The 22761-nt window shown below is 30.7% G+C and overlaps 1 protein-coding gene across 3 annotated transcripts in view; it reads left to right on the top strand.

Moving 5' to 3' along the window:
• Syx8 (syntaxin 8) overlaps positions 1–22761 on the top strand; it is a 274529-nt gene that overhangs the window by 14368 nt on the left and 237400 nt on the right. Inside the window, exons 3-8 of one of the 3 annotated variants that reach the window (XR_010881896.1) lie at positions 485–579; positions 992–1108; positions 3833–3957; positions 7864–7956; positions 8139–8240; positions 12699–12821. Coding sequence is in view for 2 of the 3 variants with exons in the window: in XM_067278960.1 (XP_067135061.1) it covers positions 485–579; positions 992–1108; positions 3833–3957; positions 7864–7956; positions 8139–8240; positions 12699–12763 (597 nt within the window). In the remaining variant the exon portion in view is untranslated. Of the gene's footprint in view, positions 1–484; positions 580–991; positions 1109–3832; positions 3958–7863; positions 7957–8138; positions 8241–11113; positions 11382–12698; positions 12836–22761 lie in introns of those variants that run through there. The other 2 variants (XM_067278960.1, XM_067278961.1) reach the window with 2 other exon arrangements.

Here is a 22761-nt window from a genome sequence, read left to right as displayed (position 1 = left end):
CTCAAAGAATTTTTCAAGTTTTTTTTTTTTAAATACACTTTTAGTAACTTTAGATGAAAGAAATCCTGACTGATGAGTCTGTAATTGTAGTTTGTAGTTGAAATCAGGAGATAATCCATATCATCAAATAATCTGTATTTGCTAAATTCATTGAACATGATTATTATGTTGATTTGCTATAATTTCCTAATAATTATTAATTTTTTTAATGCTTTTGAAAGTGCAATAATGACTATATATTATAATATATTACAAATCAAATTTTATGCATTTATATTTTTTGTTTACAGTGTTTTTAGATTTTACTTGTCTAATCTTTAAGCATCTTTCAAAACTCCTTAGTACACAATCTATTATCTTTTAATTTTATTATTATTTCTTAAAACAGTTTTTAGACAATATTGGTGTAATTTATTTTTTATTAAATCATATTTTGTAGCTTAAGTAATGTATTTATTTTAATCATGCTTTTGTTATATTGCAGTTAACAGGAAAAATAAGGCAACTGATGAAAAAATTTACTGATCATATTAGTACTTTAAATGAATCTCTTAGACAAGCATCAAATTCCAATTTAATGTATCCTTTCTCATTTTTAAATTTACATTTATGATATTTTTAACTTCCAGTTTATAAAAATAATGTTTATTAAGGAAAATATTAATTTATTTAAAATAAATACTTTTTTTAATATTTGACAGTCTTTATCAGTATTAAAAAATAAATAACTAAATAATTTGTTGAAAAAGTTAAGTGAGGTTTAATACAATTGTTAATACAATTTAGTGAGGTTTATAGAAATAATTAATTAATTTTTAATTCTAGTGGAACTTGTTTTTCAAAGAAATTAAGAATATCTTAATATTTTAAATTTGTATTTATCTAAAAATTTTAATTTTTTACATTCATCCACATCTGGTTGTTCCATTTACTTAGAATAAACAATTATTTTCATTCAAATATATATTATTAAATTCCTTATGTATAATAGTACACAAAGAGAAGTTGAGAGGAGGCAGCGTATGCTTGAGAGTTTAATCTGTAAAGAAAAACAAATGGGAATAAGTTTTGCTGAACAAATATCTGGAAGTGGAAGACAGCATGATAGGTAAATTATTTGTCTTTTATATTTTTCAATTTAAAATTAAGAAAGATATATTGATTTAGAAATAATATAAGTTTATTTTTATAATGTAATTTGAGAAAAATAATATTTTATTACTCAAATTATATTATAAAAATAAATTCATATATATTTTATCTTTTAAGAATTGAGGCATTATGATGATAAGCTTCAGCTTGGATATGTTGTGTATGCCAATCAAACTGTTCTCATGCATGTTTTATCATTGCAGTTGTAGAAAAACAGAAGGGAATAGCAGTGTATTCTTTCATTGGATCCCAAATATTTATTACTCCACATATACTAATTACATAAAATATACAAAACATATAAAACAAATATACTAGTTCTTGAGATGGAAAACACAATCCAGCTCATACCAGCACATTGTTGATAGAGAGAGAGAGAGAGAGAGAGGTCATGTTACTTGAGCCAAATCATTGGTCAATGTCATGTTGCCAGTTGCTGCAAAGTAGTCATGATCTAATGTCACATTTTAATCCCTTTATAAAAGGGATTAAAAATGTTGCATTAGATCATGAAAAGTTTATTAGGTCGGCCAGTATTAATAAGTAAAATCATGCTATAAAATATAGTACGATTTTATTTTATGAGAATTTACAAGAAAAATTGGGCATATAAATGAACTTGTGTTTGCATTTTATGCTGCATATGAGTGGAAATTTTATCTATATCTAAATGTATAAATTTATTATAAGGTACTGCTTCACAATCGATGAAGGGAAGAGAGCCAAAAATGCAGTTTGTAAAAAGCGATACTTTAAAGAAATAAAGTAATTAAACATAACAATTACTTTTGGATTCTTCTGTCAAGAGAGAAGTGTAACTTTTTACAGCATAAATTATCAGTGAATATCAAGGAAAGGTTTTGATAGATCATAGTTATATTTATTTTTTGCACTGAAAATTAATGACATTTCAGTTTACTTTTTTGATAAAGACACTGAGTCATTACAAATTAAACGGCAGTGTATCTCCTTCATCTTAACAAAAAGTATTCTAGTTCCCATTTATTTGGGAAATGATGAATTTGCTCTTCTTTAGTACATTCATTTAGCATAAAACTGAATGTTTTAGAACACAACAGAGTAATTATCAAAATAACAAAGAATCTAGCTACAATCATCCATAGAGCACATTTTACCTGTTTGTTTCTTGTTCTTTCTCTTTCTCTCTCTTTCTGTGTTTGTGTGTGTGTCACACACTTTTTACTGAACTAGAATCAGAAATAAAGAAAAACTAAACTACATTATCTGTAATACATATATAAACATCTCAAAGCCAGCAGATAATTATATTAAAGCAAAACAATTACCAGGTTAAATCTGGCTATGTTACTGCTTCTAATAATTATTAAATACTGAGAAATTTGGCACTAGAAGTAGGTGTTAGGTACCATCTTTTATCAAATTTAATAATTATAATTAAAATAATTTTTTTATTCAATAATTTAGAAAATTCTGGAAGAAAAGAATTGGTCCAGTGCAGGACTCAAACTTGCAACTGCTGCTTACTGTATGGACGTGTTGCCAGTTACACTACTCAGACTTCCAACCTATCCTTCATTTCCAGACATTTAATTTAATTTATATAATCATACTAGTTACTCGTGGCTTATTAAATTAGTTCTTATTAAATTTAATAAGTGATGGCACTTAACACCTATCTCTGGTTGCAAATTACTTTGTTTTTAATAATTGTTAATAGCAGTAATGTAGCATGATTTAATCTGGTAATTGTTTAGCTTTAATATTATTCATAATACACAGCATTACCAATACACGGTGATAGAAAATTTTTGTGAAAAATACAATATTAATACTATATTTTCATGTATAAAACTATGTTTTAACAGGTTACATTATCCAGGCTCAACCAAAAATGATGCTGTAATTGATTTATTCACTGGGCCTGACCTAGACGAATACAAAACACTTCATGTAGAGAAAGGAACATCTAAGAAAGATGGTTTACACTTTGAAATGAAGTCATTATTAAATCCATGTGTGAGACCAAGATATAACAAATAGGATTCCAACAGGTCAAGCTCACAGAACAAGTACAAATAAAACAAAGACTAACAAAGTAATACAATAGCTGATTCAACTAAATACAACACAGCTCAATGAAAAATACGTATTTAAAGCAATCAACACATGTTTCAAATGACTTACTCAATTGAGTTAAACATTAGAAACAACAGACTAGAAGAACTTAAAAAAAACATGAACATCATTAACACAACATAACAAATACAACGCTAAGTTGTCCAGAGAAAGATTCTTCCTAATAAAAAGGGAAGACAAGACCTCACAGATATAGTAAATCTTCACTACAGACACAGAATTTGTTTTTCTACAAATTCAAGAAACATCATGATTACACAAAGCTGTAACTTTTGTAGAGAAAAATTGTACATCATTAAATCTATAAAACACTGACCAGATATATTTACCTATATTTAATATTAGAGTCAATAAAATTGAAGTTTTCACTAATTATAATCTTATTCACTTGCTTCAATTAATGTTATCAGTTGGATATTATCTTCAGTTTAAATGAGCTCCAAAAAGATGATCACATGGATTCTATTGTATTTTCAAAAATATTAAATGGGAAGTTAAACTTTTAATTATTTTTTGTTTAAAGAATAAATTAATAAAATTCAGGCATAATTATTAATTGTAGAGTAGCACTTCTTGGTCCTGATTATGGTGGTCCATCTGTAGTATCGTGGGAGCCTGAAGAATCAGAAGAAACTAAAAGCCTGACAGTAGATGAAATTCGACAGCAACAACAAAGGGTTATACAAGGTATTTACCAAAAACTTGTTGATAATTTAATAATGTAATATTTAGTATGAGGAAACAGGAGATAGTATGGTTATGTAAATTATTTTATTGCATTGAATAATTTATTAACTTCAATTATTTAATGATTTCTAAAATTTAGAATAGTTTGAGAATTGTTATATGATTGATTAATTGTATGGTTTTTGATACTATATTATAGACCATTACTTATGGTTAGCATATTTAAATAAACAATAGTACTTTCTACAGATAGACCTGAAATGTTTTGTTTTTATTTTATTAAAAATTTGTATGCATTTCTAAAGATGTTATAAATTTAGTTATATATATTACATTTCTAAATATAGGATTTCTAAATTAATCATAATTATTTAAACATCATAATAGCTGAAGTTCTGAAAAGCAAAACAGATTCCAAAAATATCTTAAAGGAGCAGTAAAATTTCAATGTGCTTTTGTTTATTGCATAATATCCTTACCATAATCATCATCCATAATTATCCATTGTAGGATATAGGTCTCCAGTATTGCCTTTCCATTACCAATCTTATCTTCTGTTTTTCAGGTTTTCTGACTACTTTATTCCACTACTACTTTCCTGTTTCTCTTCCATTCTGTTGACATTCAGGCTCTTTTACTGCATCTACCAATCTTTATACTTTCAATGTGACCTGCCTATCTTCATTTATTCAATAAGAGAAATCTTTTCTTTTTTACTACAATTAATAAGAGAGAATAAATATTATATTTTTTAAATTATATAGTAATATATAATATAATTATATAGTAATATACAGTAAAAATACAGTAATATTTATTACTGTATTTTTACTACTGTTTCCTCTCTTATCTACTCATTTCTTATTTGTTATTGTAATTATACTGGTACTGATACTTTTGGTTCCTTGCTGTTTGTTTTGATTAGAGGGTACTATAGCCATATGTATGCTGTTCAGAAGGATCCTACCTTTCTCTACTGTCTATCTCCTTTCCCTCCTTACCTTCTTTTCTGCCGGCTAAACACTTTGTGTACGGCTGATGTCTTTCTTGTATGTATGTTTGTTTTGATTCCATATGTTTGATTCATAGATACTTACTGACAAAATGCATGCATCAATTATCTTTTGTTTAAGAAATATATATTTAGATCATTTTGTTAATGCAGTGTTTCTCAAACTTTTTTGTCTGGTGGCACACTGAAATTACTAAACAAAATTCACGGCACCCCTATTATTATTATTATTTTATTTTTATTTTTTTGCTTTTTTTACGGTTAGTAAAGATATGAAGGATGAAAAGTCTTTGAAAAAAATAAAAGTTTTTTAAAGTAAGTAAGTTTATTTCCAAACAACACAAAAACATTCAAAACAAAAGTTATTATTATAAAGGTATCTGGTGATAAAATGAGCTCTCAATTTTTGATGATTTACTAGCGCTAATTGATTCCTTAGCTTTGCTACCAGTAACCACTTCTCGATCATTAGAATCTTCGCGTTTTCTTTTTTTAATGAAAAAATTATTCACAATATTGAACGACATAATTAACTTCAATATTTTATTATAAAATTTAATTACACGTTAATAATTTATTTTTTCTTGTTGTAAAGAAGAAAAATATTTTTATACGATGCTTTTTCGTTATTGTCCGAACATATAACAATAATAAAAAACAATTACTGCATTTGATGCATTTATATTGCGCTTCTACTCGCTGCAGGAACAGAAGAACAGACGACTAGTTCGTTTTTTTTTCTAGTATTTACGTATCGCCAATTACCGAGTCACCGAGACGAGTGGCGACGTAACAAGATTAGTAGAAAAAAACCAATATTAATTTTTAATAATTGTTTTAATTATTTATTTAATTTAATACTTTAATTTCATTATTTTAAGTAATTTTAATTTAATTATTTAAAAATTTCGTGGCACCCTTGTGGCGTACTTGCAGCACCCCAAGGTGCCGTGGCACCCGCTTTGAGAACCACTGTGTTAATGATTATGAGATTTAAATTTATTTATTTTTTTTTATTTTCAGGTAAGTGATAAATCAAATAAAAGTCAATTTGCAATTATAAAGGCTGATTTTAAAGTCTCTATATATTTTTGTGAAAATGGTAACAACATACTGGACCAAAAAAGAGAGAATTGCTATAGTGTGAGGATGTTTGAGTAGATTAATGTGGAACCATCAAATTCAGTTCCACAGCCTCCAAGAGCTCATGACACATTACTTGACAGTCCTCTTCCTCCTCTCCCTTCAGCTTGCACAACACCTGAACAAGGTATGCACATTTAATGAGCTTGTAATGGAGGATCTTTCACACTGTTAATTTTATCATACTGAGCTCATGTCTTAGCCTCCTGGCTGACAAGAATGACTGTGTTATTGTTAGCTTTTCTATTTTGAATTGTTATGTTGGATCTTCTGGAATGTTGAGCATTGTGCATATGCTGCCTGTTTGCCTGAATTTGTTTACCACCATTCTGATATTGGCCTTGTGTGAGCAGTCTTCCTAACTTTCTGGGTAAAGTTTGTCAGTATTTGGGCATTATTAATGCACTCAAATATGCACAAACTACAGCAATTCTCTCTTTTTGGGTTCAGCATGTTTCAAATGACCTGCTAACAAATGATTTTGTTACCATTTTCACAAAAGTATAGAGAGACTTTATAATCATCTTGGATAATAATTAAATTGTTAATAAGTTGTATGTTTGTTGAACTAAGAATTTTATTATTATATAAAGCTTAGAAGATTAGAAAAGTTTGCAATTTTAAACAATATTCTTGTTAATCTTTGCAAAGATTGAAATATGTAAGGTCTTTTCAAGCCTTAGATTTCACATTTTCTGGTAACTGTGCTTGTGAAAATATAATAGTCATTTGATTTCAATTAAAATATTACAAAATAATTGTATTAAAAATGTATTTGCAATATTTAAGTTTGGTTTATGTTACTAAATACTTAGCTTTGATGTCACGCCAACAGGTTTATGTTTTATTGTTTTGTGTTTTAAATTTTTATTTTATGTTGGAATTATCCTAAATTATTTAAATGTTGAATTTTAACTGCAAAATGATTAGACTACATTTATTATTATTAGATGTTTTAAGCAATCACCTTCAATATTTAATGAATGAAAAACATTTTTGTTTCATTTATTTTATAATTAAATCTGTTATGAATTAATAATGGACATAAAAGGAAACAAGGATAAATAGAATATTTGATAGAATACATTCTAAACTGCATACTGTGAATTATCTGAAAAGAAGCAGATTTTTTTACAGCAAAACAAAATGGTGAAGTTGAAAGATGGGCATCAAGTGCATTATCAAATTTTAAAAAGTAGAATATTTTATTTAGTGCAAAGTTCTATCAATGATGCTGACCAGTTTGCCACATAGTGATGAAGACATCAGCCTATAACTCTGTGCACTTGAGAATGAATTTAGTTGGGTTGAAAAACAGGAACCATCCTGGATATGTTTCGCCTTGTTCCTCACCCTCTTGTGGACTGCTGAATGGTCTGCCCTGTTGTGGGCCTGGTGAACTTATTATGTGCTTGATTAAATGACCTTCTTAGTACCCACAAGGCAGAAAGAATTTTAAAAAATTTCTTGATACTATGATATCTGATTTCTTGATTAATTGGAATGCCATTTGCCTATTTATAAAGATGTTTCTTATTAATTTCTCTTCATTATTTCAAATTTCAATATTTTTGTCTCTGTCTTATAGATTGTTTTTTATTAAATTTTAAAATTATTATATGTGTATAAAACTAATATCATTAAATTAAAATTAAAATTTAAATAAAATCTTATAATAGCCAGGAAAGTTACACAACTCCTTGCTGGATTTTTTATATTTTGTTCTTATGATTATTTATTTCTTTTTTCAGAGCAAGATCAAGGTCTTGAAAGTTTATATAATGTAGTAGTTAGACAAAAGAAAATGGCTCAAGGAATTGGCCAGGAATTAGATTATCAGAATGGTTAGTAATTGTTTATAAAGTTAAATATTTAATATTTCTTTACATCATTTAAGATTATAGTTACATAGATGAACTAATGAATTTACAGAAAACTGTCACATGAGTATGAAAAATTATATGAAATATAATATATATTATATTAATAAAAAGGGATTTTACAACTTTTTGAATTCCTTTCCCAGATATAATTGAAGATATCATCGATCACACTGACAGAACCAATGAAAGTCTCATTCGAGAAAGACGCCACACAGAAGTTGTAAGTAGGACCTCTGGAGTTTGTTGTAAGTAATAAGCATATGGCGTTTTTATTATTGCTAAACAGTAAAATTTAATATAGTTGAATATATTATATAGTTATCACCAAAATGAAGTCATCTTTTGTAATAATACTCAATTTTGTTATTTTGTAAACTTGTAACAATTAGTTAAACCAAACTTCCAATATCAACTGAATACTTAATATTAAGTATAGTATCTAGTTAAAATAGATAAAGCATAAAGTACAATTGAATTAAATGCTTTATGTCAAAGGGATCTATTTTCAAAATTTATATTGAATTAAAGCTGAAATTTTGGGCTTTATTTCCAGAAGATTATTGGTAGGGGAATGTTATACTGTGTTGACATTTTGGTTTATAAATGAAGTGGTAAAAATATTTCAAAATCTTTAACATAGCTGGAAGTAGAAAAATAGGGTGAAATGAGAAAAGACTTTTTAAAAAAGGATAATGTAACCAATATGCTCCATTGTTTAAGTGTAAAACATCATTCTAACATACTGGAAATAAATGGAATAAGGATGGATGCTAATATAGATTTAAATTTTTTGAAGGAGGATGGTATTGGATCAAGAGTAAATGTGTTAGTTGAGCAAAAAGCTAAAATATTTGAGTTGAGAAACAGAAAGGTAAAGATTTAAAAGTAGCTTTAGGCAATATATTAAAAAATAGGATTTAACCTGATCATAGGCAAAATAAATGTTGTTGTTAGTTTTTTCTTTGAGAGTTAGGAAATTTGAGTATAAAACTGCCAGAAAATTTATTTTGTTTATAAAAAGATTATTTACAATTTTATTAAAGTAATAGTTATAATAGATTTTACATTCATTATAATTTTTACATGATATGATATATAAAATAAGATGCAAATAAAAAAAAAAATAATTCTTAGTATCAAAAATTTTGACATTGTTTTTTAATTTATTGAGAAAGACTGAATATCACTTTTAGGTATTTAAGCATATTTTTCTGTGAATTATGGTATTTTGCAATTTTCTGTTAATAAATTCTTAAGTGTTTTGAGTCTTACAGTTAACACTTAGGGTGGAAACAATTAAGACCAATTAATAGAACATAAACATAAAACATAAATGGAATATGCTCATTAATATTTAAAATTATATTCTGGAAAGCATAATTATGTAATGTACAATGAAAGACTATAAGAGGCTTCAGCATGAGGCTTATTACACACACATTTTATTTAAAAATGTAGGATGAGCAAAATAAAAGTTAAAATGTGCATAATTATAAATGAAAACCTTCAAATATACTACAGTTAACATCTAATTTCTATCAAATATATATTTTATAAAAAATTTTGCAACTTAAGTAAACAATAATAATAATAATAATGTTTTAGATGGATCTCTTAAAATACATGCTAATATCATATTCCTGTGCATATAAGAGCATACTCTTACAGATGAGACAAGGTTGGCAGTATATTCCACAAAATACCTAAAAAACTCACTATTTTTTAAAATTTTTATAGTATTGAAAGCATTTTTTATTTTTAATGATTACCACAGAGATGTTGATGAATAGTCACTGTACCAGAACATTTACATTTAATTTACATTGACACAGTAATGCAGTGATTTTATAAGCATTGTTATTTTACAGAATAATTTACAGATTTGTCCCATTTTTGATATACAGGGATAAGCTTTGTCTTTAAATGATTGTAATCATATCTGAAATTTTTTAAATGTAATATACATTCAGTAACATAATTATAATTTTTAGGCTCACTATTCTAATAAAAGTTAGTCATGAATTTTATCAAATGTTTTTTCAAATTGCATGAGAAAGCTTTACTTGATGTGTCTGCTTGTATTAATGCAATTTTTAAAAAGTCCAAGAAGTATGGAGGCTTCAGTACCTCTGGACCTGCATTTTGGTGTTCTGTGAAGCCTCCATAGAATTTTAAAAGGCTAGTTACACTGTTGCCGTTCTTCCCATAGACTACTTTAGTTTTTCAGTTGCTGATCATCGGCAAAAACATAATTTTGGTAATTTAGACTTTGCCAAAGGTTGTGACTAATTTAGAAAACAAAAATTATAAATTAGAATAGACATAACTCAAGAATCTATTAGAGATTTTATTTTTGGCATTTAGTTCTGTATTCATTTCTTTTACTTATATTTATTCTTAGAAATATTATAAACTACTATGATTTACATGAGTACTACCTTCCTGAATTCTCAAATATTAATATAGCTCCTCTTTGATTAGTTTATGGAATTTATTCATAACTTCCACATTTTCAGTATTTGTGAATATATCTGTATTTTGAATTGAGAACAGGTAAATGTGCAAGCATTTGCTTATATATCTATTTTATTTATATACTTCTACTAAAGTTCTTTTCACACTGATAAGCTGATCTGATTTTTTCTGCCTTCTTGCATAGGTTATCTAAGTCTTTCTGGGAGAAAAGAAACAGATCTAAGATTGTTGGACTATGAACCCAAAGTTGAGTTTTAATTAAATACTTGGCTTTATTTCCATCTTTATTTAGTTGATACGTGCCGTTTGCATGTTTCGGGCATAGAGCCTCTTATCAGTCAACTAAACAATACAACAATTAAAATATTACACTAAGTATTTTACCAAACAAAATTAACACAAGGTATGGTTCTTACCATTATCATATTTGATCTGCCATGCATACAAGGTTTAAACTCAGATGACACATGTATCTTATTTTTTCTATAAACGGAGTAATCCCTTTTACACACAATATTTATATCTGGTATAAAAGCAATGTATAAGAGTATAAGCCATATATAATAAGATATTTTTAAAAAAAATTAGATCTAAGATTATTCAAATAGAAAGAATGAGTAATTTTCTGTTTGTTATTCTGTAGTCTGAAGATGAAACCAGTATTTGAGAAGTTAATAAGAATGATAATGTATTTATTGCCAGAAGAACCAAAGAAAGTTTAGAGAACTAGTATCTTTATATAGCCCCATTAGTTTTTTATCTTCTACTGCAGTGATTCTTAACGGGGGCCGTGGCCCTCTGAGTTCCATAAGAAGTTTGCCGGGGGGCTGCCAAATTATGCAAAATTTCCTTCGGAATATAATAAAAAGAAAATTGATGTATAACTGAATATCATATTGAAAAGTGAAATAAGAAAGAAAAAGTTTTCCTATTTGGTTTTTTTATTTATTTTTTTATTTCTTCCTATATACAACTTTGTTAGTACAGAAGAAATAAATGCAAATATGCTACTTAAACCGCAGTATTTACTTCTTTTATTCCAAAGTAATTCTAAGAAACTATTAAGACTTGGAATTTTAAAAATAATTAGGAAAAATAGTAGGCTTAGTAGTAGGCTTTGAAAATTAAAATATTTTTGCAAAAGATATGCAAAATCTTTACCACAAGTTGTGGGTGTTTTAGTTTTAGTTTAGTTTTAGCATCGACTTTGGATCGATTTATCAACATGTTTCTTATTTTTTGTTAAAAATTAATGAGTTTTCATGTTTAATTGTGAAGTTTGAATGTTATTTATATAGATAATGAAAAAATAAAGTTATGATTTACATTTATTATATAAAAAAATAAAGCAATAATAAAAAAATCAATTTATTATAGATAATTTAACAAATATAAATTATTATTTAAAAAATGGGGGTCACAAAAAATTATGAAATATTTGGTGGGCTGTGAGTATAAAAAGGTTAAGAACCACTGTTCTACTGTACAATTATTCTACTTCCAGTTAGAAAGAATAAAAAAAATTTTCTGAAAGTTTATTTGAGTGTTATAAATAGTTAGATGAGAATAGATTTCATGTATTTTTAACATAGTCAATAACCAAGCATGAGAAACAGAATTCATTCATATGATGGAATATTGCTTGTTCGAATTCAGATTTTTGTATTTAGATGTATATTACTGAAGATGAGAGTATTTCTCTCAAATGTTAATAATAAATATCTGGAATCCTTGAGTGTAGTTTTAGATAGATCTGTGCAGGTAATAGATAATAGGTAAGGTGCAGGTAATAGATAGCAGGTAATGGGTTCACACTTGACCAGCAAGCTGGCATTCCATTAAACATCCTTCAGGAACTTGGCAGATTGCCTGTATCACCTTCTTCCATCCATCTATCCAAAAAATAAAACATATGAGGCTGCCACTAAAATAATTCAAATGTTACTTGAAGGATTTAATTGTTAAGTGCCAAACAATCACATGAAAAACTCAGGTTATAATGTATTGTTGAAAATTTCAATTAAAAGTGTATAATTGTTTAAATTATACACTGAATTATAATATAATTTAAATGAATTATACACTTTTAAATTATTTTTAATTTCTTAGAGTTTGTTAAATGTATACAGAAATTTAATTTTTCAATTAAAACCTTTGTATATTTTAATTAAAAAATTTTTGTGAAGTTAAACTAATGAAAAGAAAATAATAACAACTTGTAATTACAGGTTATTATGTGATCATCATTGTTCTACTCATTGCAATTATTGGACTTGGAATTCCTTTGTTCTAAAGAAAATCAATTTTGTATATTCCATATATTTTTTAAAGAACTAATATATCAATAAAGAGTTTTAAATAAAAAGGTATAATATCAGAATATACTTAATTAAAATGTATAATATTCTGAAATTGTTTGTTTTACATTGATTAGTTTTTTTAATTAATACAATGATAAGTGATAAATTTGTTTAATTTTTTTTAAAATTAAATTCTCCAGCTGCAACTGCTTTTCTTTATATGGAACATTCTTAATTATCACATTTGAATATTTTAATAAAGAATCTATATTTATTTTATAACTTCACAAATCTTTTAAGATGTGTATTTATTAAGTATTTGTTGATGGAATGAATTGAACAATAATATGTTTTCTTTTAATAATAATTTCATCAATTTTATCATCAGATAGATATGTGAATGATTATATTTGAGATTAGATTGCATACCAGATAATGCTACCAGAGTTTTAAAATTGCTGTCCCAGTATTCTAAATTTATAAAAAGGCTCAATGTGTTTAAAATTTTCAGTGTACCTGTTGTGTGAAGGACATTAAAGGCATTCCTTTTTGAGACATTTCACACAGCTGACTTGAGTTGACAAGGTTGCAGTCGGTGGCCATTTCACTGAATTGTGTTCTCTCTAAGCTTAATGACCCGAGTGTGAAGAAGTGTTGAAGTAGTGTATATATCAGAGTGCACATATATTTCTAGGATGTCCAGAGCTTTCGTTTATAGATAGACCAACAGGATGAAAGGTCGTCTGATCTTAAGAGAAGTATGAATAGCTGCCAGGACGTCTTTGTCTAGTTTCTAGGTGAATGCTTTAAGAGAATAATCGTGTTCTGTAGCACCATTAGCAGGCGACTAGCTGAAGTAAATTTGCATATGTGACGACTTTCAAACATCCTTCATTAACGGTCCAATATCATTGACTTCGTTGCTGTGCTGTCGCAACTGATAAGTATGGACTATTACGGTCGGGCAGCATAGTGTCAGGCAAAGAATTCCGGTTTTGTTTGACCATCAGAATGCCCAGTTTTATTACTCTGCCACCGGTTGTGGTCGAGTGAATAAACTTGTATAAAGTGTATAAAGCTATTGAATATTGGTTTAGGGTTTGCGGCTTTCCAACCAACTGAATGCATGGAATTATCCGGATTTACTTTGTGTCTATCACCCAAATAGAGGTCAGTTTGAAAGTTCTCCCGCAGGCATTCCCCGTTAGCAAATTGATCACGTGTGTTGCACTGTCATATCTCGTCAAACTAATTAACTAATCACTGCGGAATGCTGGTCTTGGGAGCCATCTCGTAAGATATTCAGTCACCCCCAGTAGAGGGACATAGACAGCACAGTATATTCAGGAAATCATGAACGACTTGCCTTATATGACGGTCGCAAAGTGCCATTTTCCAGCAAGATAATGCTCGGCCGCACACAGCTAGGATTTCTCAAGATTGATCTCTTTACGTTGCTACACTCGCTTGGTCCACTCGTCTCCAGATCTATCCGTCGAGCATTTATGGAACCAGATGGGATGTCAGCTTCGGCACTCTGCGAGTAAGAGATCTGAAGCAACAGTTGCAAGATTTGCGATAAATCTGTCTATATGCCTCCATGACCGATCGTATTGCCGCGATTAATTTCGTATCCGAGATAATTCGGGTAACTTCGGGTATTTCACACTTTTCAGAAATTCATATTCTCAACCAAGAAAAAAAGGGTAGAATCCGTGTTCTAAGTGAAATTTTGCGCTTTCATACAGAAAATATAGGATTGACTGTAACTGCTCGAATTCTGGTTTCATACTCCAGTCTCGCTCTGTCTTGTCTTAGTTACTGCGAAGTATTCAACATTTTCGGTAACATGTTCTTTTTTGAACACGTTAAGGTATTAGGAAAACAGATTCCCTAATGAAAGTATAGCGATCAGTTAAAAACTTACTCTCCTAGCTATTTAATCTTTTGACTCGAGACGTTTAAACGTCGAGAAATGCAACAAAATTTCGGGGTGTTTTCTGTATTTGAGATGGAGGGCACGATTTTGTTCACGCACTTTAAAGTTTAATAATTTCCTGTGCCCTTTATCGAAAATTTCTGAAATCTTGCAGGTAGGTTTGTCGAGGGGGAGAGCTAGAGGGGAGTCATGTATTATATTTCAAGTGGAATCGACTTATTGAAGATTTTACTCGTGTTAGCATTTACATTAATCTTATATATAAAATTCTCGTGTCACAATGTTAGTTACCGTACTCCTCCGAAACGGATTTTATATTATAAAAGATTTTGAAATAAAACATAATAGAAAGCACCACACAGTTTTAAATTCTTTTTCCGGAAAAGTTACATAACTCGCTGGATTTTAAAAACGGATTTCAGGTTAGAAACACGTACGCGTTAGAGTAAATGCGGACTAAAACAAAAAATATTGTCGAAAGTAAAAATATCGATAAGTTTGAGTTCATTCCTGATGATTATGAAAGCATATCAGGCTATTTGATTCCGTATTCGTTAAGTTTCCTCTTTGATAGGTTCTAATACGAGTTAATAACAATAGTATAACTTCCCTCGTCTTCCAGGCTCTGTCTTGAGCACGATATTTATTAGGATAATTTCGTGGTAGAGTCCAAATAATCAATTTTTCGGCTTTCGCAAGTTTCCACCTTAAAAATATTCTGCAATGCATAAGTTTTACTATGATTCGTTCCTAATTGCTATGTTTACGGAAGAGTTTTAAATCTTGAACAAGTTTATATGGTGGGTAATTAAAACAGAAGTTTACTGACAGAATTTTAAGTTTCAAAAATAATTTGTAACTTAAAATTCTGTTTTAAAACTTTGTTACTTAATAATAATTACATTTTAAAATAAAACGTAAACCTTGTTGGGCAGCAATTTGAAAAAAATTTTAGACCCGAAAATCCCCACTGTCGTCTGTCCGTTTGTCTTTCCTTAATCTCGAGAACGGAGTTAGATAGATGAAAGACAAGACCAATTATGGAAACTTTAGGGGCAGGAGTCTCGATTAACTATGTAAGAACTTCCGAAGCAAACCGGAAGTCATGTTTTAATTCAAAAATTTTTCCTTGAAAGGTGACCAGCATGACTATTGTTAAAGGAAAAGTATGATGTACAGGGGCAAGACACTACTAATTTGAGATGGAGAGCATGTTTTATATGAAGAATTGTTAACAAGCGCTACTCGGAGATCGCGAAAAGCCACTGAATAAAGGACTCCATTAAATATAAGGCTTTCATATAGAGATTAATTTTAAACATAGACTGAATTTTTCTAGCAAAACTTAAAAGAGAGTTTGAATTTCATGTATTAGTCTTTGTGAAGAAATGATGCTCAACTGCAAAACATGTTACGAATTCGAAAACATTAACGTATTCGAACATTCTGTGGGACACGGTAAAAACTCCCGAATTTCTCATCAAACAATATTTTATATTTTATAATGAAAGGGGCGGAAGACCAGGACTACTCAGATGTATCTCCTGGGTGAAAAAGGAGAATAAGAGGGGGAGTGGATAAGATGGGGGAAAGTGTGATAGGAGAGATGGTGAAGATGGGAGAGACCGTTGGCGCGAGCATCGCAGTAGTTTAAATAGAATAATGCATGTGCAGGTTACATAAAGAGAGAGTGTACAACGCTGTACATACGAGTATGTACAAAAAGCTTTGAGGTTACAGAACAATTACAAATACAAGAGTTGAATGTGATGAATAGTTACAAAAAGGTTCTTGGGAGTGGGGGTACATAGGCAATGCGTTGGAACTACAGATAGCGCGCTACATTACTCAGCAGGGTGCATGGTTTCCGTAAGGGTGCCATTACTGGCTATCCAGTTCCACGGAACGGTGTCGATTACAATATAACGTTGAATCGCGGCAGTAATGCAGAGCCGGACATTAAACAGGTACTACGAAAGTATCGTTCGTTTTACCTTTACAGAAAGGTGACTTGATTACAATAAAGGGGCGGGGTTACCGAGTACAAATAAATAACGATTACACAGAAATAGTTGTTGAATGCCGTCGGCATACAAACGTAAATATGGCTGGATACAAAAACGGATAATTTACGACTGATGAGCCGCACTGCAGACGAAAACAACAATGAGCACCTGTTCCAATCACGTAAACAAAGTTCATTTGAAAGCCACGTGGATAAGGGCAGAGGCGATGAGGATGATTAGAATTAGTTTTGAACAAATGTATGCATCTGAATGAAAGTTTATGTAATTTAACACAAAACATTACAATGGATTATAGTATTTTAATACGTGTAAATTGAAAGCATGGCTGAAGATGGAACAAACATTCAATTCAATTCGAAGTTCATTTCATAAGATGTGAAAGAATGTACGCCAAATAAAAGATTTGTAATATGAATTTAAAGATTATTTTTGACATTTATTCATTTAGACGTAGTGTTCTAATGTTTCACGACATCCAAAACAGATTGGCACGGAGAATTTATTGCCAAAATTCACTTGTAGAACTTGTGACGCTGTTAATTAACTATTAATAAGTTAACTGACTTCTTAAAAAACTACGTTCTTCATTTATACCCATCCGGATCTATTCACTAATTTAAACTTCCGATACAACTCGAGACCTCTTCATTAGCAAAGTGGTTATTTTATTTTAAGGTCTCGTCTTGGTTATACACGTGGTCATCCAGTTTCCACAAATCAAGCGATCACCCTTCTGAAAACACGCGGTGTCTCAGAAGAGACACGTGGATGGACTCTTCAAGAAATTTTGTGCAATTTCTTGAAGAGTCGAACGTGCGTTTCAAGCATCGAAATTTTTTCATAAAACATTTCCACAAGAAAAGAGTATTCAAACAAGATCATGACCATCGCGGCTGATATGAAACAATACAGTTTTAATCTGTTGTAAATAGCGGACTTTTTATAGACTCCTGAAGTTGCCCATTTCATACGTACTGTACATTATATGTTCTTTGCCGCTTGCAACGACATAAATTTTTTAGCAGTGTGTTTTGGAACTAAACATATCGCAGAGATTAAAAAATTGCCAGGACGAATTCACATTAAGAAAAAATATATATTTCTTTCTGGACTATACATACAAATGAGTCCGTAGCCTCAAATAAAAGGTCTGTTTTGCCGTGGATTTGTTATTGCCTCTACAAAGCATGTGAAAGGACAGAAGGAGTCGGACTCATTTGTATGTATAGTCCAGAAAGAAATATATTTTTTCTTAACATCGCAAAGATCTTTTTTGTTCTGAAATAGCATATAAATTCGATTGCGTTTGGATTATTATACTGTATATCCCTTCTGACAGTGTTGAATAGGGATACTTTCATTTAAAGCACTGTATATTAATCGTATATATATTGTATACTGCTGTGTATTATCCTGTAAATATACAAAATTAATTGTTTATCATTATGCCGATAGTGAATAAAAGCCCATTGTATTCCGACTTCAAAGTCTCATTGTAACCATGTAGGGGTGTAAATAAATTTAGGATTTAGTAAAATTAATGGGATAAGGCAATGCAACATATGAATTATACACCAAAGGGGGGGGGAGTGCATTCCGAGCAGTGGTGTGCCGTCATTGAAAGCGGTGGAAAGCGCCGCTCCCAATGTATTTTATAAAATATAAATTCATATTGGACGATTATTTTCATATTTTAACATATTGTGAATTAATTAAAATTAATATTTTATTATAACAGCATTATGTATCTTATTACAAATTCTAATCTACCTGTGAAAAAAACAATAACATTTCTATTGTATATTCGAATATCAGTGGCGGAATGGAAGCGTTGTATTGTCTAAACTGGTCAGTTTCCACGGTGAAAATAACTGAATGGTGTAAAGGCATTTGCGCATGCATTTTACAAAGTACCAACCTCACCCGGTTTAGCTGGTGGAAGCTACACACCAAAATATCGTATAACGCTTCCAACCATTCTATCCTTTAGCCACTGGAAGGGACTACGTGACTACGTGAATTGTTAAGATTTAAAAAGTAGAGTATTCAATGTTATTTTAATGCACGTTTCTTTGCAAAGTTATATTTAATTATAATTTTTTTTTAATTATACTGTAATTATATTAACAGATTTTCAGACAAAATCTTTAGAATTTTTATCACTTTTAGATGTTAATAATTTTAATATTATGAAAAACAATTTTCCCAAGAGAGTTTTAAATCTTTAAGTAAATTTTATAGGAAATTTTTTGATTTATCTAAATTACGTACTGAATCGCAATATTTATATTCGTGTCCGGACTATATTGACAAGTAACACTTAAACATAAAACATATTATAATTAATGTCGAACAAAGACGTACTAAAAGAATTATATGATTTAATATCATTAATTTTTACGGTACCATCTACCAGTGGATCTGTTGAACGCAGTTTTTCGACCACGGAACGAATTCATACATTAGCCAGGAACACTCGGTCGGAGGAAAAATTGTCGTCGCTAGCGTTGCTTTCGATAGCAAAAGAGCTTTTAAATACGTTGATGAGTCGACGACCAGCGACTTTTATGATAAAGTAATTAACGACTTTGCGGAAAAAATCGCCGAATAGAATTAGTTTATAAAAAATTAAAAAAACAAGTTTTTCTATCATTGTTTGTATCGTATCAATTTGTATTATGTATGTATTATTTGTATTTTAGAATTAAAATACGTAAATTGTTTATTTTTGTCATTTTCAGTATTTGTTTAAAATTTTTATGGAAATGTGATGTACCTGACAAGTCTGAACCGTCACGAAAGACGCGAAAAAACGGTTAATTTAGAGAAAAATTTATTAGTTAAAAAAAAACAGGAAAAAGTCGTTTGTAGTCGGACACCCATTGTTTATATCAAACTGCCAGGCAGAAACCATAAATCGCGGAAGGAAGTCGTCCTATGATCGGTGGAAGATCGAATTCATCTTCGATTTTAACTTTTATCGCGCTCCAGGTAAAAGTCTCGTTATGTTTAGTAACCAGGGACCAACCACTCGGAAAGCGTAATTGAGGGAGAACGACCAATCAAAATGGACGAAAGAAAGAGAGAAGATTGATATAATCTCCGACAGTCGAGGACACCTGGCACTCAGTTAACGTTCCGAATAACCAAAACGCCGCGTGTCAATGCGCAAAAAATAAAATAAAATAAAATAATTTCTCGTCTATTGTGCCAACCTGTAACCAGTGCCACTTCGGACTTAGACCGTGTCCCCGACGCCAACGGACGAAGTCTCCCCGTGCCTTACAGACTTGTCAACGCCACTGTCCCGGGGCCACCCTCGATCGACGATCAAAGAACCACATCGACGCCCAGGACGTCCGAACGGCTGATTGTCCTAAAGCAAACTATTTTGTACATAGTGTATGTTTATTTTATGTTAAAATAAACGGTTTTTGTCAGATACTTGTCTTTGTCTTTTCCGCCACCACGCACGTACGAATGGACCCTAGACCATCACTGACGCGCAATTAACTGATTACCCCCGGAAATCGGCTTTTTACAGAAACTCAGCTTCCCTATCATTAAATGTCACAGCACGCCACTGTTTTCGAGAAGACTTTGTATGGGAACTGGCCCCTATTTATGTATTAGAACCCGTGAATAAAACCCGGAAAACTTGCAGCCAATGGTAAGACAATGTTCGAATTAGCAAGAGTCTAGTATATATATAGATTACACGTTACCAACTAGTAGTGTTCGGTAGTTTTACCCATTCTGTTGGTAGTGGGCTTTGACATCTGATGGCCATTCAACTTAGTTTCACTTTTGAGGAACTCTTCGTCATGTCAAGCCAACTTGTTTGAAATAAGTTAACTGACTTTTTAAAACTATCCATTCTTTATTTATCCACTAATTTAAACTTCTGATCCAACTTAGCAAAGTGGTTATTTTAAGGTCTCGGTCACGCGGCCGTCGATTGCAGTGGTTTTATCCCCCATCCAATGATTATATCTAATCCGTGAAAACAGGCGACTGAATGGACGAGGAGTTAAAAGCATCGGTCCTGGATTTGGAATCTCTGGTATTTTCATTGGCAATCTGTCACAGAAAACTGAGTCTTAGACTGAAAAATGTGCAAAAATTGACGGATAAGCACAAAACGATGTAAGAAAACATACTTGCAAAAGAATGTGAATTTAGCTAGTGATAAAATATATAAATCTCAATGCTATTTTCGTTCTCCTAAAACAATTTGCAAATGGGTCAAAATGTGTAGGCCGACTTAGATTCAAGTTAATACAATGGGTGTATTAATAAAACAGAACGATAGTTTCAGTACAGTATCTGAAATCAGGGACGGCTCTAGGCATAAGTGTGTAGGCACTAGCTCTGAACATAATAAATGCGTAGGCAGTAGGAGGAAAATTGAAAGATTTGTAGTGGAAAAAAAGAACATAATAGCCCACAGAGTTTTATTTCGGGGAGCCAAACTCGTACTATTTAGAAGAACTAATCAACCAATTGATTCACTAAAATCGTGTTCCGTAGAAACACATTAGTTTCTGGTTAAACCATCTTCATTTATCTTCGTGACAGTGAATAATGAATGACTCCAGGAATTTTTCGTGGGCGTTTTATCCCGGATATTCCGGGCCTCGTTCCTCACCACCCTGCCATTGTGGGCCTTACCAAACTTTAGTAAAGTGTATGATTAAATGTGGTCTTTGTGTTCACATTGCAAAAACATTGAAAAAGTGAGAAAAATTACATACAAACCTATAAAAACCATAAGTGAAGACTGTAACTAATGAAGTCTTGCAAGTAATGAAATTCCTGCATAATATTTAATTTCTTGGTAAATGCGGGAAAAATTTGTACCTGTGTGCATAACAGTCTAACAGGTTATTAAGCGTAATGGTACGGGAACGATAAAAATATTTATTTTTCAATTTTGTGGACTTGGCATAACTTAAAGTATTATTGGGGAGAACGGATTCCGGTAGAGTCATGACTAAGAATATCTAATATGTATGATTCTGATGAAATGAAAACTTTCTATAAATTACCAGAGGAATAATACAACTATAAGTATCTATTTTTGGACAAAGTTTTCTGATAACCTTCGTCAGCCTACGCCTAGAAAAGGGAGTTGACAGTCGAAGGTCGTGGGGGAGCGATTTATATTCGATTAAGAAGAATTGCGTAGTTTTTAAATTACTTACCTGAAGTAGACTATCGGAAGAAGGCGATGCTCGTTTCCTGTTCTTCTTTGCGTCTTCGTACTACACGTACTATTGTATATTGATTTGTATATTTTAATCCGGAATATTCCCAGTGTGTCGTCCTCGCGCTTCCGTTTCCATGAAAATGTTAGTTACGTCACCAGTGGCGCATTCAAAGAGGGCTGAAACCAAATCAAAAAGAGAAAACACTAGTAAATTTTCTTTCCTAATTAAAATTCTTTTATTTTATTTATATTGTGTCGTGCCTTCTATTTCTATATTACATATGAATTAGCGATCACATAAGATAGGGATTTTATTGAATTCGGATTGAAATATTTTTATCCATTCAACTCAGCTCTTCCGAGATTAAATCTAGAATGCGTCACTGTTCTTCACACATTGTTTTCCTGTTTACTCGGATTTCTGTATACAGTACAGCATGTTAATCGTGTTATTAAATAATAAGACTGTCTTCTGTCTGCCTTCAAAAAGAATTAGTACCGGAAGACGAGGGGCCACATCGTTCATTGTGTTTAAGCCTGTACATTCTCGGTAATCCGGCATTCTTGTTTATCATACTCGTAATGTGAGGAACGGTCTAGTGTCTAATACCTAAAAAGGGGTCAGTTTCCCTCTAGAAAGTCCTCTTGGGATGCACCCTCTTAGCAGTCGCCCTTGTGTTGAGTTGCCTTATCCCATCAATCCATCCATTTATCCATCCATCTTAAAATCAATTAGAATGTCTCCTTGAAGAATTTCCATAATTATAAAATGGCACAAAAACAATAAGATAATTACAATATTTTGTCGTCGAAACT

The sequence above is a fragment of the Centruroides vittatus genome, unplaced genomic scaffold (assembly GCF_030686945.1).
Source record: "Centruroides vittatus isolate TY-2023 unplaced genomic scaffold, ASM3068694v2 contig_846, whole genome shotgun sequence".
Taxonomy (NCBI): Eukaryota; Metazoa; Arthropoda; class Arachnida; order Scorpiones; family Buthidae; genus Centruroides; species Centruroides vittatus.
Note: the sequence above shows the minus strand (reverse complement) of the source record. Positions and strands in the feature narration are given on the sequence as shown.